This window comes from Mixophyes fleayi, chromosome 7 (assembly GCF_038048845.1).
Source record: "Mixophyes fleayi isolate aMixFle1 chromosome 7, aMixFle1.hap1, whole genome shotgun sequence".
In the NCBI taxonomy this organism is placed as follows: domain Eukaryota; kingdom Metazoa; phylum Chordata; class Amphibia; order Anura; family Limnodynastidae; genus Mixophyes; species Mixophyes fleayi.
The window spans coordinates 154,356,435-154,377,144 of NC_134408.1; the positions used below are offsets into that span (position 1 = coordinate 154,356,435).

Genomic DNA, 20,710 nt, shown 5'->3' on the forward strand with positions numbered 1-20,710 from the left:
GCACATGCTTGAGGTGACATGCGAGCTGGAGCTAGAAGCCTGGAGTTGGGCTTCCAGTTCCATATTCTACAAATACAAAATATTAAAGTTTAAAAATAAAAATAAAATAAAAAAAATGCAAAAAAATAATAATTCAAAAAAACAGACACCCTGCTTTATTTTAATAATAGAGCATTTTTTCATATGGAAACCCTGGCTAATTTCATCCTGAGATGGTTTAGCCCCCTTTCAATAAATAGACGTTTAGGTGATAAAAATACACAATTTGCAGATCAGAAAAGCATAACAACATTTAATACACTCTTGGAAAGGGGGTATTATTCGCTCATCTATTGGGTTCTTTGAGAAAGGGGTTAATCTCTGACCTGCTGATATATGAACACAATATACAATATATGAACAAAAGTATTTGGCCACACCTGTTAAATTATTGTCTTAAGGTGTTTCAACCAGACCCGTTGCCAGAGGTGTATAACATCCAGCACCAGCCATGCAGTCTCCATTTGCAAACATTTGTGCAAAATTCGTCATTCTGAAGAGCTCAGTGACTTCCAGCGTTGTACTGTGATAGGATGTGTGATACTGTGATAGGATGTGTGGTACTGTGATAGGATGTGTGACACTGTGATAGGATGTGTGGTACTGTGATAGGATGTGTGGTACTGTGATAGGATGTGTGGTACTGTGATAGGATGGGTGGTACTGTGATAGGATGTGTGGTACTGTGATAGGATGTGTGACACTGTGATAGGATGTGTGATACTGTGATAGGATGTGTGATACTGTGATAGGATGTGTGATACTGTGATAGGATGTGTGACACTGTGATAGGATGTGTGGTACTGTGATAGGATGTGTGGTACTGTGATAGGATGTGTGGTACTGTGATAGGATGTGTGGTACTGTGATAGGATGTGTGGTACTGTGATAGGATGTGTGGTACTGTGATAGGATGTGTGGTACTGTGATAGGATGTGCGGTACTGTGATAGGATGTGCGGTACTGTGATAGGATGTGCGGTACTGTGATAGGATGTGTGATACTGTGATAGGATGTGTGATACTGTGATAGGATGTGTGGTACTGTGATAGGATGTGTGGTACTGTGATAGGATGTGTGATACTGTGATAGGATGTGTGGTACTGTGATAGGATGTGTGGTACTGTGATAGGATGTGTGGTACTGTGATAGGATGTGTGATACTGTGATAGGATGTGTGGTACTGTGATAGGATGTGTGATACTGTGATAGGATGTGTGATACTGTGATAGGATGGGTGATACTGTGATAGGATGTGTGGTACTGTGATAGGATGTGTGGTACTGTGATAGGATGTGCGGTACTGTGATAGGATGTGTGGTACTGTAATAGGATGTGTGATACTGTGATAGGATGTGTGATACTGTGATAGGATGTGTGATACTGTGATAGGATGTGTGGTACTGTGATAGGATGTGTGGCACTGTGATAGGATGTGTGGTACTGTGATAGGATGTGCGGTACTGTGATAGGATGTGTGATACTGTGATAGGATGTGTAGTACTGTGATAGGATGTGTGGAGCTGTGATAGGATGTGTGGTACTGTGATAGGATGTGTGGTACTGTGATAGGATGTGTGGTACTGTGATAGGATGTGGGGTACTGTGATAGGATGTGTGGTACTGTGATAGGATGTGGGGTACTGTGATAGGATGTGTGATACTGTGATAGGATGTGTGGTACTGTGATAGGATGTGTGACACTGTGATAGGATGTGTGACACTGTGATAGGATGTGTGATACTGTGATAGGATGTGTGGTACTGTGATAGGATGTGTGGTACTGTGATAGGATGTGTGGTACTGTGATAGGATGTGTGGTACTGTGATAGGATGTGTGGTACTGTGATAGGATGTGTGATACTGTGATAGGATGTGTGGTACTGTGATAGGATGTGTGGTACTGTGATAGGATGTGGGGTACTGTGATAGGATGTGCGGTACTGTGATAGGATGTGCGGTACTGTGATAGGATGTGCGGTACTGTGATAGGATGTGCGGTACTGTGATAGGATGTGCGGTACTGTGATAGGATGTGCGGTACTGTGATAGGATGTGCGGTACTGTGATAGGATGTGCGGTACTGTGATAGGATGTGCGGTACTGTGATAGGATGTGCGGTACTGTGATAGGATGTGCGGTACTGTGATAGGATGTGCGGTACTGTGATAGGATGTGCGGTACTGTGATAGGATGTGCGGTACTGTGATAGGATGTGCGGTACTGTGATAGGATGTGCGGTACTGTGATAGGATGTGCGGTACTGTGATAGGATGTGCGGTACTGTGATAGGATGTGCGGTACTGTGATAGGATGTGCGGTACTGTGATAGGATGTGCGGTACTGTGATAGGATGTGCGGTACTGTGATAGGATGTGCGGTACTGTGATAGGATGTGTTGTACTGTGATAGGATGTTTGATACTGTGATAGGATGTGTTGTACTGTGATAGGATGTGTGGTTCTGTGATAGGATGTGTGGTACTGTGATAGGATGTGTGATACTGTGATAGGATGTGTGGTACTGTGATAGGATGTGTGATACTGTGATAGGATGTGTGATACTGTGATAGGATGTGCGGTACTGTGATAGGATGTGCGGTACTGTGATAGGATGTGCGGTACTGTGATAGGATGTGCGGTACTGTGATAGGATGTGCGGTACTGTGATAGGATGTGCGGTACTGTGATAGGATGTGCGGTACTGTGATAGGATGTGCGGTACTGTGATAGGATGTGCGGTACTGTGATAGGATGTGCGGTACTGTGATAGGATGTGCGGTACTGTGATAGGATGTGCGGTACTGTGATAGGATGTGCGGTACTGTGATAGGATGTGTGGTACTGTGATAGGATGTGTGGTACTGTGATAGGATGTGTGGTACTGTGATAGGATGTGTGATACTGTGATAGGATGTGTGACACTGTGATAGGATGTGTGATACTGTGATAGGATGTGTGATACTGTGATAGGATGTGTGATACTGTGATAGGATGTGTGGTACTGTGATAGGATGTGTGGTACTGTGATAGGATGTGTGGTACTGTGATAGGATGTGTTGTACTGTGATAGGATGTTTGATACTGTGATAGGATGTGTTGTACTGTGATAGGATGTGTGGTTCTGTGATAGGATGTGTTGTACTGTGATAGGATGTGTGGTACTGTGATAGGATGTGTGGTACTGTGATAGTATGTGTGATACTGTGATAGGATGTGTGATACTGTGATAGGATGTGTGATACTGCGATAGGATGTGTGATACTGTGATAGGATGTGTGATACTGTGATAGGATGTGTGATACTGTGATAGGATGTGTGGTACTGTGATAGGATGTGTGGTACTGTGATAGGATGTGTGATACTGTGATAGGATGTGTGATACTGTGATAGGATGTGTTGTACTGTGATAGGATGTGTGGTACTGTGATAGGATGTGTGATACTGTGATAGGATGTGTGATACTGCGATAGGATGTGTGGTACTGTGATAGGATGTGTGATACTGTGATAGGATGTGTGATACTGCGATAGGATGTGTGATACTGCGATAGGATGTGTGATACTGTGATAGGATGTGTGGTACTGTGATAGGATGTGTGATACTGTGATAGGATGTGTGATACTGTGATAGGATGTGTGGTACTGTGATAGGATGTGTGATACTGTGATAGGATGTGTGGTACTGTGATAGGATGTGTGGTACTGTGATAGATGCCACCTTTGTAATAAGACGGTTCGTGAAATTTCATCCCTGCTGGATATTACATGGTCAACTGTAAGTGATATCATTAGAAAGTGGAAGTGTTTAGGAACAACAACAACTCAGCCACAAAGCAGAAGACCACGTAAAATCACGGAGCGGGGTCAACGACTGCTTGGGCGCATGGTGCGTAAAAGTCGCCAACGCTCTGCTGATTCCTCAGCTGAAGAGTTCTGAACTTTCACTGGCATTAATGTAAGCACAAATACTGTGTGGCCGGAGGTTAATGGATGGGTTTCCATGGCCGAGCAGCTGCATGCAGCCTCACATCACCAAGACCAATGCCCAGCGTCGGATGGAGTGGTGTAAAGCACACTGACACTGGACTGTGGAGCAGTGGAAACGTGTTCTGTGGAGTGATGAATCACACTTCTCTGATTGAAAGTCAGATGGGCGAGTCTGGGTTTGGCGGATGCCGGAAGAACGTTACCTGCCTGACTGCATTATGCCAACTGTGAAGTTTGGTGGAGGAGGGATAATGGTATGGGGCTGTTTTTCAGGGTTTGGGCTAAGCCCCTTATCTCCAGTGAAGGGCAATCTTAATGCTTCAGCATACCAAGTCATTTTGGACAATGTTATGCTTCCAACTTTGTGGCAATAGTTTGGGGAAGGCCCTTTTCTATTCCAACATGACTGTGCCCCAGTGCACAAAGCAAGGACTACAAAGACATGGTTTGATGAGTTTGGTGTGGTAGAACTTGACTGGCCACACAGAGCCCTGACCTCAACCCCATAGAACACCTTTGGGATGAACTGGAACAGAGATTGTGAGCCAGACCTTCTCGTCCAACATCAGTGTCTGACCTCTGAAATGCTCTACAGAATGTATGGGCACAAATTCCCACAGAAACACTCCAGCATCTTGTGGAGCCTTCCAAGAAGAGTGGAAGCTGTTATCACTGCAAAAGGGGCCCAAATCCATATTAAAGTATTTGTATATAATGTCATTACAGTCCCTGTTGGTGTAATGGTCAAGTGTCCAAATACTTTTGTCCATATAGTGTATATTAGGAAGGGGTTAATCTCTGACCTGCTAATATATTAGGAAGGGGTTAATCTCTGACCTGCTGATATATATTAGGAAGGGGTTAATCTCTGACCTGCTGATACATATTAGGAAGGGGTTAATCTCGGACCTGCTGATATATATTAGGAAGGGGTTAATCTCTGACCTGCTGATACATATTAGGAAGGGGTTAATCTCTGACCTGCTGATATATATTAGGAAGGGGTTAATCTCTGACCTGCTGATACATATTAGGAAGGGGTTAATCTCTGACCTGCTGATATATATTAGGAAGGGGTTAATCTCTGACCTGCTGATACATATTAGGAAGGGGTTAATCTCTGACCTGCTGATATATATTAGGAAGGGGTTAATCTCTGATCTCTTTTATCATTTACTTTTGCGCTGGTTTCTTTCAGTGATATTTTGATTTTTAGGAGTTTACGACGTCTCTGCTGATCATTGACTGGGAAATGCTTTTATTAATAAGATTTTTAGCGGATGTTCAGTAACGACTCTGCAATCTGGTGAGATAATGGCTCCAATATTCACACTATATTCAACTCAATGGACTCAATGTAAATAATGCACTTGTTTCCCTAAACATTGTTTAAATTATTGCTCAGGCTTTTGAATTGAAGTTGCTGAATTGAGCGACATCCCAGCGGAGAGCAGGAATCACGGCTATTATGCTGTTTAATTGAGCATCTGTAGAAGTTCATGTTGGGAAGGTCTCCTAAGAGTTGTGTCAGTGTTAAAGCATCCTGATTGCATCCTGTAAATTGTGTCATGAGAAGGACTTTTATGCAGATCTGCAGAAGCATAATGTTCCCGAATTATGAGGTTTATTTATTATAGGAAGAAAGTCCTATTTCTGGCTTCTCCCTGTATATCAAGGGTGATGACTGCACTAATGCTTGTGGTAGCCTCAGCAGCGATTCCCCAACCAACACCTCCAGAAGGTTCCCCCCTGTCTCCAGGGATATCAGGAGAAGATTGCTTTGCTTATTTAAATAAAGCATTTTTTATATGTTAATATTAATAAAATATTTTTATTATTTATTTTTTTCTATATTTTTTGCTAATATTTTTTCTATAAAGTGGAACTATAAGTGCAGGTCCGGGGCCCCAGGTCCACTGCACACGCGTGAATCAGTGAGCTGGGTCACGTTAGCACAGGTCCCCTCATAGTGGCCCCTTACCTCCAGTGTCACTCAGCTGCCTCAGCTCAGTAGTAATACTCATACTATTGGCTTGGTGACTGATAATGACAGATCTGAAAGTCACATTTAAATTATTGGCTCATAAAGTTTATAAAACTCTCCCCAAAACCCAGACTTCAGCAGACTTATATAAACAGAGCAACGAGTCACCCAAGAAGCCACAGACTCATATAACAAAGGGGGTAAATTCAGACAAATATATTCCATACTTGCCAACTCTCCCTGAATGTCATGGAGACTCCCTGAACTAGGGGTGATATCCCTCACTCCCTGAAGAGTCTGGCATTCTCCCTGATGCTGAGCCAGTACAAGACGTGGTTGGCTTCTCCATCTGTGGCATGATGACACAGTTCAGAAATTGTGTCCTATGTTCATGTATTGATGACTATGGAGGTGGCCATTTTCATGGAGACTAAGGGGTAAATGTATCATACCCCGGTTTCTTCAACTCGCGGGAGTTTGGCGTCTTCACAGCTTAAATTTAAAGCGGCGCTGCCTTGTAACGGGAAACAGAAGGGGGGGTGAGAGACACTGGAAGGGGGGGATGAGAGACACAAGAAGGGGGTGTGTGAGAGATACCAGAAGGGGGGGTGAGAGACACTGGAAGGGGGGGATGAGAGACACAAGAAGGGGGGGTGAGAGACACCAGAAGGGGGGTCATGGCTGTTTCAGCAGCATTAACATGGGTGGGTGACAGAGCAAGGACCAGGTGGCAGAGAAATGGTAGAACACAGTGATAAGTACACTGATAAGCCACAACATTACAACCACCTGCCTAATATTGTGTAGGTCCTCCTTGTGCCGCCAAAATAGCTCTGACCCATTGAGGCATGGATTCCAAGTGTATTGAATAACATTGATTATCTCATTATTATGGCAGCTATCAAGGGGTGGGATATATTAGGCAGCAATTGATCAGTCGGTTCTTGAAGTTGATGTGTTGGAAGCAGGAAAAATGGACAAGTGTAAGAATCTGAGCGACTTTGACAAGGGAAAAATTGTGATAACTAAACGGCTGGGTCAGAGCATCTCCAATACGGAGTGAAGGCTACCCCGTCTGGTCCAATCCCACAGAAGAGCTACTGTAGCAAAAATTGCTGAAAAAGTTAATGCTGGGTATGATATAAAGGTGTCAGAACACACAGAGCATCGCAGCTCCTACTATGGGCATGTAAGCACCAGAACCAGACCATGGAGCGATGAAAGAAAGTAGTCTGGTCTGGTCTGATGAATCACAGTCTCTTTTACATCATGTGGATGGTCAGGTGCGTGTGCGGAAGAAGGCACTATGGGAAGAAGGCAGCCGGCGGAGGCAGTGTGATGCTCTGGGCAATGTTCTGCTGGGAAACCTTGGGTCCTGGCATTCATGTGGATGTTACCTTGACACGTACCACCTACCTAAACATTGCTGCAGACCAAGTACACCCCTTTATAGCAGCGGTATTCCCTGATGGTCTCTTTCAGCAGGATAATGCGCCCTGTCACACTGCAGGAATGGTTTTAGTAACATGACAAAGAGCTCAAGGTGTTGATTGGCCTTAATTTCTCCAGATCTCAATCCAATAGAGCATCTGTGGGATGTGCTGGAAAAACAAGTCTGAGCCATGGAGGCCCCACCTCACAGATTACAGGACTTAAAGAATCTGCCACTAGAGTGCCAGATACCACAGGACACCTTCAGAGGTCTTGTGGAGGCCATACCTCCACGGGTCAGGGATTTTTTGGGTGACGTGAGGGGAACCTACACAATATTAGAAAGGAAGTCGTTATCAGTGGATAGACTGTACACCTAAGTATGCAGGAGACTGGATCCTCACGCTACCTTCAGATTGGGGCTGTGTTGGGAGAATAATTAATGGAGAAGGATTTCGGGATGCTAGTTGATCAGTGGGTACGTGATAAGTGGCTATAAAAATTGATGATTTGCATTTCGGTGAGTGATAAATAGGAACCAAAATTCAGTAACAATTCTGTCAGCAGGTCACAAAAAAGATCTTATGAAATTGAAAAGTGCAGAGACTTAGAACCCATTAGATACATGTGCGCATGGATAGGACAGTTAGGTGTCATATTGAGATATAGTAGGAAAAAGTCACAAGACAAAAGTAGAGACAGAAATGTCACAAATCGGCCACATAGTGCGGCAGCCTCCGATCACCGCGACCAGGAGATCATGGCTCTTACATCTGTGTGTACGCAAAGGAAATGTCACAGATATCTTCTCTGTTTTCTACAATACAATGGGTGTTCGGGGGGACCAGGGACCAGAAAATGTTACCGGACAGGTGATAAATACAGGGCAAAATATAACAGCAAAACCTATTTGTTCAAAATAAGCAGTAAATCTGTCCCTTGTAATGTTTTATATAATCCTACATTAATGTGAACATGTTATCCTGGCAAGCATGGTAACAAGCAGAACGGTGCGTCCTCATTATTATTGCAGATTGGCGCACAGTCACTATCGTGGATTATTCACATGCAGTCACTATTCTGGCATATTGGCATATAGTCACCATTTTGAAAGGCAAATATCTTGATATTTCACATTATTATTATTATTATCATTTATTTGTTAGGCGCCACAAGGTATCCGCAGCGCCGCACACAGTACTAACAGTAGACTATACAGGGTGAAACCATACAGAACAATGAACAAAAAGTACCAATACTTCAGAAACTCCGGGCAGTCATATGCAGTAAAGACGGAGCGGAAGAACAGGTATGGAGACAGGAGGGGAGGGGACCCTGCTCATACGAGCTTACATCCTAAGGGAGGGTAAACAGACCAGGCATAAGAGGCAAGAGGAGGAAAAGGGAGGATTAAGAAAGGGAGGAGATGGGGGTTAAGTAGATGGTTGGTAGGCTTTGAGGAAGAGGTGAGTTTTGAGTGCACGTTTGAAGGAGCACAGAGTAGGAGAGAGACGGATGGAACGAGGGAGGTCGTTCCAGAGAAGGGGGCTGCACGGGAAAAGTCTTGGATTCTGGAATGGGAAGAGGTGATCAGAGTGGAGGAGAGGCGGCGGTCACTGGCCGAGCGCAGGGAGCGGGCAGGAGTGTGAATGGAGAGGAGGCTAGAGATATAAGGGGCAGTAGAGTTGGAGAGAGCCTTGTAAGTGGTGGGGAGGAGTTTGAAAAGGATTCTGTAGGGGAAGGGGAGCCAGTGTAAGGCAAGGCAGAGAGAGGAGGCAGAGGAGGAGCGGCGTGAGAGGAAGATGAGTCTTGCGGCCGCATTGAGTATAGAGCGGAGGGGGGAGAGACGGGAGTGGGGGAGGCCAGTGAGGAGGAGGTTACAATAATCGAGGCGGGAGATGATGAGTGCGTGTATGACAGTTTTGGTGGCATCCTGAGAGAGAAAAGGACGGATGCGGGCGATGTTGCGTAGTTGGAAGCGGCAGGCTTGGGCAAGGGAATGAATGTGGGGGGCAAAAGAGAGAGAGGAGTCAAGGGTGAGACCCAGGCAGCGAAGTTGGGTGACAGAGGAGATGGTGGTGTTGTTAACGACAATAGAGAGGTCATCGTGGGATGGGAGTCTGGGCAGAGGAAAGACAATGAGTTCAGTTTTACATTATAATGCATTACCTGCATTATAATAATATATGCATTATATGCAATATATAATATATGCATTATTATAATTCATTACCTGCATTATAATAATAATACAGGTAATGATAAATAGTTTAATAGACAGGTAAATCAGAGGTCACTCACCTGGAGTTAGCAATATTACAGACATTGTGATTAGGGAACAGACCACCAGAATAACCAATAATGCAATAGCGATTCCTTTCCAGTTCCGCTGAGGGGGGCTGCTGCTTCCCATCTCCTAGACACAGAACAAACACGCTGGTGAGTCTTAGTACTGTATGCAGGTAGGTGTATGTGTGTATGTGTATGTGTGTATGTGTGTATGTGTATGTGTGTATGTGTGTATGTGTGTATGTGTGTGTATGTGTGTGTATGTGTGTATGCAGGTAGGTGTATGTGTGTATGTGTATGTGTGTATGTGTGTGTATGTGTGTATGCAGGTAGGTGTATGTGTGTATGTATGTGTGTATGTGTGTATGTGTGTGTGTGTGTATGTGTGTATGTATGTGTGTATGTGTGTGTATGTGTGTGTATGTGTGTATGTATGTGTGTGTATGTGTATGTGTGTATGTGTGTGTATGTGTGTATGTGTGTGTGTGTGTGTGTGTGTGTGTGTGTGTGTGTGTGTGTGTGTATGTGTGTATGTATGTGTGTATGCAGGTAGGTGTATGTGTGTGTGTGTGTGTATGTATGTATGTATGTGTGTATGTATATGTGTGTGTGTGGGTGTGTGGGTGTGTATGTATGTGTGTATGTGTGTGTGTGTATGTGTGTAAGTGTGTGTGTATGTGTATGTGTATGTGTGTGTATGTATGTGTGTATGTGTGTATGTATGTGTATGTGTGTGTATGTGTGTGTATGTGTGTATGTATGTGTGTGTGTGTATGTGTGTATGTGTGTGTGTGTGTGTGTGTGTGTGTGTGTGTGTGTGTGTGTGTGTGTATGTATGTGTGTATGTGTGTATGTGTGTATGTGTGTATGTGTGTATGTGTGTCAGGATGTTTGGGAGCCTCTCTGTCTGGATCTACACTTTCCTATATGAATCAGTAAGTATTAAGGCAAGCATACACGTAATCAGTGAATAATGAGAAAAACATAAAGGAATACAATCAAAATATTACATAAGCGCTCATCTGGGTCATATTAAAACAAACTAATTGATCCATCTTCAAATTTTATATCAAAATTAACAGTTATATTAATAAACAAAGTGTGCTAGCAGGGCGGCATAATGGAACAAGACCCCTCACAGCCTCTTCCTCCTCTATCTGTAACACCAGGAGATTAGTGTAGAGTTTTCCCTGATAGAGAGCAGGTCCTATATACTATTTCAGGGATCAGAAGGGAGGATGAGGGGTACATGGCTCTGCATGTATCTATATTACACAGTGCAGGTGAGAACAGGTGAAAGGTGCCATAATAAGGATGGGGTCATAGAACATACATTAATTACATTGGTGTTAGTTTTAGCCACCTACGCTACATACACAGGTACATGTGTACTGTGCCTGCACGATCATACTCCTGTACACCGCTCATTCCGTATCCTTGTACTTGACCATACATTTTCCCATATATATTAAATTTAATGCTCTGGTAACCCATTCACTCCTGGGCAGTCAGCAATGATTTGTAAAGTGTTTCAGGCCCTTAGAGCACAAGAGGAATAAAATAACAGTTAATCAATAAATGGATCACACTAATTCAGCCAGTCATTAATTTGCAGCCGGTTATTCATGCATTTTAAAATGATCTGATTTCACACGAGACGTGACCTGAAATGTAATTGGCCTCTGGCTCGTAATCGCTCACTTCATGCTGCTAAGATTAACAGTTGTTGTTCTTCAGATGGAAGATGTCCAAATATTCAGAATATGACACAGTCAATGAGGAGGTGCAATACTTTACTCTGCCTGATGGAAGGCTGGGCAACTAGTAAGGGTAAGGGTCACACAGGAGGGTGTCTAGTTCTATCGGAAAAATTTATTTTTATTATGCGGGATCTTATAAAAGAGCTCAGAGAAGGAGCATTTTTCTATCAATAAATGGATTTATTTTATTGCTCAACAGTCATGGAAACCAGACCTTGTGCCACACTTTTTAATGGGACGTATTTTGCAGCTTTCTGTTGAATTTTGACAGAAAATAAAATTTCTAGGTGCAGTTCCAGTAATGCAACAAAATACTTTAAATAAACAACAGCGACACACATGTAATACAGACAGTCCCAGTGTCCCCTCACTCTCAGGACACATGTAATACAGACAGTCCCAGTGTCCCCTCACTCTCAGGACATATGTAATACAGACAGTCCCGGTGTCCCCTCACTCTCAGTACACATGTAATACAGACAGTCCCGGTGTCCCCTCACTCTCAGGACACATGTAATACAGACAGTCCCGGTGTCCTCTCACTCTCAAGATACATGTAATACAGACAGTCCCGGTGTCCCCTCACTCTCAGGATACATGTAATACAGACAGTCCCGGAGTCCCCTCACTATCAGGACACATGTAATACAGACAGTCCCGCTATCCCCTCACTCTCAGGGCACATGTAATACAGACAGTCCCGGTGTCCCCTCACTCTCAGGGCACATGTAATACAGACAGTCCCGGTGTCCTCTTACTCTCAGGACACATGTAATACATACAGTCCCGGTGTCCCCTCACTCTCAGGGCACATGTAATACAGAGAGTCCCGGTGTCCTCTCACTCTCAGGACACATGTAATACAGACAGTCCCGGTGTCCCCTCACTCTCAGGGCACATGTAATACAGACAGTCCCGGTGTCCTCTCACTCTCAGGACACATGTAATACAGACAGTCCCGGTGTCCCCTCACTCTCAGGGCACATGTAATACAGACAGTCCCGGTGTCCTCTCACTCTCAGGGCACATGTAATACAGACAGTCCCGGTGTCCTCTTACTCTCAGGACACATGTAATACATACAGTCCCGGTGTCCCCTCACTCTCAGGGCACATGTAATACAGAGAGTCCCGGTGTCCTCTCACTCTCAGGACACATGTAATACAGACAGTCCCGGTGTCCCCTCACTCTCAGGGCACATGTAATACAGACAGTCCCGGTGTCCTCTCACTCTCAGGACACATGTAATACAGACAGTCCCGGTGTCCCCTCACTCTCAGGGCACATGTAATACAGACAGTCCCGGTGTCCTCTCACTCTCAGGACACATGTAATACAGACAGTCCCGCTGTCCCCTCACTCTCAGGGCACATGTAATATAGACAGTCCCGGTGTCCTCTCACTCTCAGGACACATGTAATACAGACAGTCCCGCTGTCCCCTCACTCTCAGGGCACATGTAATACAGACAGTCCCGGTGTCCTCTCACTTTCAGGACACATGTAATACAGACAGTCCCAGTGTCCCCTCACTCTCAGGACACATGTAATACAGACAGTCCCGGTGTCCCCTCACTCTCAGGACACATGTAATACAGACAGTCCTGGTGATTCATATAAGCCAAAAATGAGGATATGCCGTTCTGTATTTTAAAAGGAAAATGTAACTTAGTGAAGAGCGGATGTCTAGTGTAGGAGGTTGGACTTTGAAGTCACGATAAAGTCTTTGCATTCTTGAGGTTTTCCTCCTCCTGGGCACCTTTCTAGAGGCTTCTAGAGAGCGACTGGTATGCGGCACCTTAATTTAAGCAGACAATTTAAGAGAACTGCAACCGCCTCAGCAGGTACCTTTCGGATTACACCCCCTTTGATCCTCTCCAATCCGGCTTCTGCCCCTTCCACTCCACTAAAACCACCCTGGCTAAAGTTACCAATGATCTTCTCTCGACCAAATCCAGGGGTCGCTTCTCCGTGCTCGTCCCCCTGGACCTCTCTGCGGCAGACGTCCTGCTGCAGACCCTTCTTCCTTTTGGTCTCTCTGGCTCCATTCTTGCATGGTTCACCTCATACCTCTCCAATCCCTCCTTCTCTCTGTCCACTTCTGACTCCTCCTCCTGCATCCCTTTCACCCTTCCTGTAGGGGTCTAACAGGGCTCTGTTGTTGTCCCTCTGCTCTTTTCTCTGTAGACCTCTTCCCTGGTTGAGCTCATTTCTTCCTTTGGTCTCCAATATCACCTATATGCCGATGACATATCTCTCATGTATCCGTTGGCTCTCCACCATCTCTTCCTGGATGTCCTCACGATTTCTCAGAATTGATATAGCCAAGCCCAAACTCATTGTCTTCCCTCCTTCAAATCTTCATCCCACTTTGACCTCACTATAACTGTTAACAACACCACCATCTCCTCTGTTCCCCAACTCACCTGCCTGTTTGTCACCCTCACTCCTCCCTCTCCTTTACTCCTCACATTCAATCCCTTGCCCAATCTTGTCGCTTCCAACTACTCAGCATCACCGGCATCTATCCCTTCCTTTCCCAGGATGCCACCAAATCCATTATCCATGCACTTATCATTTCCCATCTTAATTACTGTAACCTTCTTCTCACCAGCCTCCCCCACTCCCACCTCACCCTCCTTCATTCTATACTTAATGCAGCTTCCAGATTAATCTTCCTTTCACGCGGCTCTACTTCTGTCTTCCCTCTCTACCTTGCCTTACACTGGCTCCCTTTTCCCTACAGAATCCTGTTCTAACTCCTCTTCATTCACAGTCCCTCCCATGCCCTGTGACCAGCCAATGACCGTCGCCTTTCCTCCACTCTGGTTGTCTCGTCCCACTCCTGTATACAAGATTTCTCCCGGGCTGCCCCCTCCACTGAAACAACCTCCCACCTTCTATCCGACTCTCCCCTAGTCTGTGCACCTTCAAACAGGCTCTGAATACTCACCTATTCTTAAACGGCGTACCAACCATCTGCCTAACCATCTCTCTATGCTTGACTACTACTTGGGGTACTTTATAAATAAAGGATAATAATAACAACCGGTGTATACCAAAGGCGTTCCCAAATACGCTTCATAAAAAGTCTCCAAATATATGTAGAATTTCATCTGTCTATAGGATAATATGGGAACAAGATTCCATTTCATGCAAATATATATCTCCATTGCTCCAATTACAAAGCTTATGTATATGTTCATATACCTATATAGTGACAGAAAACGTGGGTTTTACCCATACTTGCCCACTCTCCTGGAATGTCTGGGAGACTCCCGAAATCCGGATAGGTCTCTCGGACTCCCGGGAGAGCAGGACAATCTCCCACATCTGCCCACTTCCTAGTGAAGTGGCAGATTTGAAGCCTCCATGATGCGATTCCACTCATCATTTTGGACAGCCGCACATGGTAAAATGACGCATTTGTGACATTGCGTCATGGAGGCAGGGCCAAAATGACGCGATTCGCACACCCTCTCCAACCCAGATCTCCAGCAGACCCACTTATTAAGTATGGCTTTATCCTGATGAACTGCATAGAAGATGAATATACAGACACCTACATGGTAGCTCTAAAATGATTGAACAGCAACGTTCAGAATTGATGACAGCCATACCGGGGAGCAACCTGCGTTAGGAGGACCCGTAAGTTTTATGTTAAGTGGGAGAAGAGATTCACCTCGGAGTTAATTATTACAGAGATCTTGGAAGGCCACACACGCTGTGAGGACATCATACAATGACCGGTGTTAATCAGCGATTGTTAGACCTGGATGTTACTGGTGTTTGTCATGTCCTCAAAATGACTGCAACAATTTAATATTATCTCGCACATTTATGGGCTGGTGCAGAACTGGAGTAAACTAGAAAGAGATCACAGAAAAATAAGACATTCCGAGTCGCCTCCGCATCCACATCAACTGCGCTTAGTTTCATCATCATCATCCGCGCACCTCCTGACAGGTGTATTTATGTGTTTCCGCAGGTCTGAATGAGCGGCATTTGCATGAACACGTCTTTAATGTTCTCGGCCAGTGTGTGCACGCAACTTCCCTCCTCTGTACCCCCTCTCGGGGTTCAGGCAGACACAAGTACCAGAATCATATGTGTGTACCGCTCTATAGGTTTGCACAGAGCCATTTCATGATATGTTACACTAACATCCCACCTTACATCAACCCCGTAATGTTCCTATACCCTCACGAAACCTGGGATACATTAATATTGTGCAGTTAAGAATATTTATTACTGTTTTGTGATGTTAGGATTTTGTTGTTTATTAATAAATAGCTATAAGCACTTTGCAATCTAAGTCACTTCCAGCAACGATATATTACCGTTATATTTTGAGAGAACTCTTTCAATTTAACTGTTGGGGGTAAAGTTTTGTACCTGGCTCAATTTAGGCGGAACATGAAAATATCAAACTGGTTTGAAATTTCCGGCACTCTCCAGCCAACAACAACAGATTCTGCGTTTCCTACCAGCAGGAAATTGCCCGAGGGACACTGGGATCATCCCGTCAAATAACTATAGGGAAACGTTTACTGACCAGGAACAGACGGAGTCTATCTTTATGTAACCTCTGTATTCAGCCATATATAAGAATCAGTCAAAGTAAAAATCACATTTATAAAACATTTATAATCTCACTTCCCCTTTATGAATGAAATACACAAAACTATTACACATATTTTACTGGTTTTGAATTTATTTATAACATTGGGGGTATATTTACTAAACTGCAGATTTGAAAAAGTGGAGATGTTGCCAATCAGATTCTAGCTATCATTTATTTAGTATATTCTACAAAATGACAGCTAGAATCTGATTGGTTGCTATAGGCAACATCTCCACTTTTTCAAACCTGCAGTTTAGTAAATATACCACTGAATGACGTTTGGCAGTTTACAAATATTCTCATTGAAAGTGTGTGTGGGGTAGATATTAAACATAATATTTAACACATGTTTATATGAATTATTTGCTGAAATATTATTTATTTACAAGTAAAATGCTTCTTACAATATTATACATATAATCTGAGTGATTCTATGAGTAAAGTATTTCAAATATTTTTATTTTTGTACATCTGATAGTTAATTCACTATTTGACAAAGATAAAAATAAATGATTTAATATTTCAGCTGAAATAATGAATAATTCACAAAACAGTGAAAATATCTCAGATAATAATATTTAAGAGACTTTTTGTAGGCACAGACATCTATGAACATGACCCGTAGACAGTACAGTAAATTAATTTACGTTTAAACAGGGAAAATTGGTAAAGTAAGGACTGGACTGATTTTTGTTCTGGACTGTCGCGTGCGCACAGTGGGCAGCGCCAAAGCCGCCATCTTGGATTGTGAATATTTTTATGCAGAGTATACCTTATGTATGTGAAGAACATAAATTATCCTATTCTCATATTTACAGTATAAATCTACTAGAGGGTTCCGTGTTGTATGACATCTCCATATGTGTAATATGTTACTATGATGGATATGAGCAGTGGAGTCAGACATTGATGTGATAGATTGCTGAGAGCCCCATATTAACCCAGCCTGTGGGGGGAGATGTAGCAATGAAGGGGGGGGATTTCATATAGGGGGTCGGAAGCTGAGTTTCTATCTTTTGCAATGTGATAAAAGACACATTGTATAACCTGATTCATTATTATTATTTCATGTATTTAACATTGATTATGGCATAGACGTCACCACTCTGAGGAATATTAAAGATTACTAAAATGGAAAGACAGAAAGGATGGAGGTCTAACCAGAGAAGGTAAGAGAGAGAGCGACAGAAAATACTAGGACGGATCTGACAGATGAGAGGGATCGAGGGAAAGAGAAAATGGATGAGAGAGATCGAGAGAGAGAGATAACGGAGGAGAGAGATCGAGAGAGAGAGATAATGGATGAAAGAGATCGAGGGAGAGAGATAATGGATGAGAGAGATCGAGGGAGAGAGATAACGGATGAGTAAGATCGAGGGAGAGAGATAATGGATGAGAGAGATCGAGGGAGAGAGATAACGGATGAGTAAGATCGAGGGAGAGAGATAATGGATGAGAGAGATCGAGGGAGAGAGATAACGGATGAGTGAGATCGAGGGAGAGAGATAACGGATGAGAGTGATCGAGGGAGAGAGATAACGGAGGAGAGAGATCGAGGGAGAGAGATAATGGATGAGTAAGATCGAGGGAGAGAGATAATGGATGAGAGAGATCGAGGGAGAGAGATAACGGATGAGTAAGATCGAGGGAGAAAGATAATGGATGAGAGAGATCGAGGGAGAGAGATAACGGATGAGTGAGATCGAGGGAGAGAGATAACGGATGAGAGAGATCGAGGGAGAGAGATAATGGAGGAGAGAGATCGAGGGAGAGAGATAACGGATGAGTGAGATCGAGGGAGAGAGATAGCGGATGAGAGAGATCGAGGGAGAGAGATAATGGAGGAGAGAGATCGAGGGAGAGAGATAATGGAGGAGAGAGATCGAGGGAGAGAGATAACGGATGAGAGAGATCGAGGGAGAGAGATAACGGATGAGAGAGATCGAGGGAGAGAGATAACGGATGAGAGAGATCGAGGGAGAGAGATAACGGATGAGAGAGATTGAGGGAGAGAGATAATGGATGAGAGAGATAATGGAGGAGAGAGATCGAGGGAGAGAGATAACGGATGAGAGAGATCGAGGGAGAGAGATAACGGATGAGAGAGATCGAGGGAGAGAAATAATGGATGAGAGAGATAATGGAGGAGAGAGATCGAGGGAGAGAGATAACGGATGAGAGAGATCGAGGGAGAGAGATAACGGATGAGAGTGATCGAGGGAGAGAGATAATGGATGAGAGAGATCGAGGGAGAGAGATAACGGATGAGAGAGATCGACGGAGAGAGATAATGGATGAGAGAGATCGAGAGAGAGAGATAATGGAGGAGAGAGATCGAGGGAGAGAGATAATGGATGAGAGAGATCGAGGGAGAGAGATAATGGAGGAGAGAGATCGAGGGAGAGAGATAACGGAGGAGAGAGATCGAGGGAGAGAGATAATGGAGGAGAGAGATCGAGGGAGAGAGATAATGGATGAGAGAGATCGAGGGAGAGAGATAACGGATGAGAGAGATCGAGGGAGAGAGATAACGGATGAGAGAGATCGAGGGAGAGAGATAACGGATGAGAGAGATCGAGGGAGAGAGATAATGGATGAGAGAGATAATGGAGGAGAGAGATCGAGGGAGAGAGATAACGGATGAGAGAGATCGAGGGAGAGAGATAACGGATGAGAGAGATCGAGGGAGAGAAATAATGGAGGAGAGAGATCGAGGGAGAGAGATAATGGATGAGAGAGATCGAGGGAGAGAGATAACGGATGAGAGAGATCGAGGGAGAGAGATAACGGATGAGAGTGATCGAGGGAGAGAGATAACGGATGAGAGAGATCGAGGGAGAGAGATAACGGATGAGAGTGATCGAGGGAGAGAGATAACGGATGAGAGAGATCGAGGGAGAGAGATAACGGATGAGAGAGATCGAGGGAGAGAGATAATGGATGAGAGAGATCGAGGGAGAGAGATAATGTAGGAGAGAGATCGAGGGAGAGAGATAACGGAGGAGAGAGATCGAGGGAGAGAGATAATGGAGGAGAGAGATCGAGGGAGAAAGATAACGGATGAGAGAGATCGAGGGAGAGAGATAATGGATGAGAGAGATCGAGGGAGAGAGATAACGGATGAGAGAGATCGAGGGAGAGAGATAATGGATGAGAGAGATCGAGGGAGAGAGATAATGGAGAGAGATCGAGGGAGAGAGATAATGGAGGAGAGAGATCGAGGGAGAGAGATAATGGATGAGAGAGATCGAGGGAGAGAGATAGCGGATGAGAGAGATCGAGGGAGAGAGATAATGGATGAGAGAAATCGAGGGAGAGAGATAACGGATGAGAGAGATCGAGGGAGAGAGATAATGGAGGAGAGAGATCGAGGGAGAGAGATAACGGATGAGAGAGATCGAGGGAGAGAGATAATGGATGAGAGAGATCGAGGGAGAGAGATAAAGGATGAAAGAGATCGAGGGAGAGAGATAACGGGTGAGAGAGATAATGGAGGAGAGAGATCGAGGGAGAGAGATAACGGATGAGAGAGATCGAGGGAGAGAGATAACGGATGAGAGAGATCGAGGGAGAGAGATAACGGATGAGAGAGATCGAGGGAGAGAAATAATGGATGAGAGAGATAATGGAGGAGAGAGATCGAGGGAGAGAGATAATGGATGAGAGAGATCGAGGGAGAGAGATAACGGATGAGAGTGATCGAGGGAGAGAGATAACGGATGAGAGAGATCGAGGGAGAGAGATAATGGATGAGAGAGATCGAGGGAGAGAGATAATGTAGGAGAGAGATCGAGGGAGAGAGATAACGGAGGAGAGAGATCGAGGGAGAGAGATAATGGAGGAGAGAGATCGAGGGAGAGAGATAACGGATGAGAGAGATCGAGGGAGAGAGATAATGGATGAGAGAGATCGAGGGAGAGAGATAACGGATGAGAGAGATCGAGGGAGAGAGATAATGGATGAGAGAGATCGAGGGAGAGAGATAATGGAGAGAGATCGAGGGAGAGAGATAATGGAGGAGAGAGATCGAGGGAGAGAGATAATGGATGAGAGAGATCGAGGGAGAGAGATAGCGGATGAGAGAGATCGAGGGAGAGAGATAATGGATGAGAGAAATCAAGGGAGAGAGATAACGGATGAGAGAGATCGAGGGAGAGAGATAATGGAGGAGAGAGATCGAGGGAGAGAGATAACGGATGAGAGAGATCGAGGGAGAGAGATAATGGATGAGAGAGATCGAGGGAGAGAGATAAAGGATGAAAGAGATCGAGGGAGAGAGATAACGGGTGAGAGAGATCGAGGGAGAGAGATAACAGATGAGAGAGATCGAGGGAGAGAGATAATGGAGGAGAGAGATCGAGGGAGAGAGATAAAGGATGAGAGAGATCGAGGGAGAGAGATAACGGATGAGAGAGATCGAGGGAGAGAGATAATGGATGAGAGAGATCGAGGGAGAGAGATAATGGATGAGAGAGATCGAGGGAGAGAGATAATGGATGAGAGAGATCGAGGGAGAGAGATAACGGAGGAGAGAGAAATAACGGATGAGAGAGAGGAAGACAGGAAAATATATAACAGATAACAGAGAGAGAGTCA

General features: G+C 44.5%; 1 protein-coding gene across 1 annotated transcript in view; it reads right to left on the bottom strand.

Moving 5' to 3' along the window:
• Positions 1–20,710, bottom strand: part of DPP10 (dipeptidyl peptidase like 10) — a 227,408-nt gene that overhangs the window by 153,658 nt on the left and 53,040 nt on the right. The window contains exon 2 of the mRNA XM_075181255.1: positions 9,744–9,858. Within this exon, the coding sequence (XP_075037356.1) occupies positions 9,744–9,858 (115 nt within the window). The remainder of the gene's footprint in view (positions 1–9,743; positions 9,859–20,710) is intronic.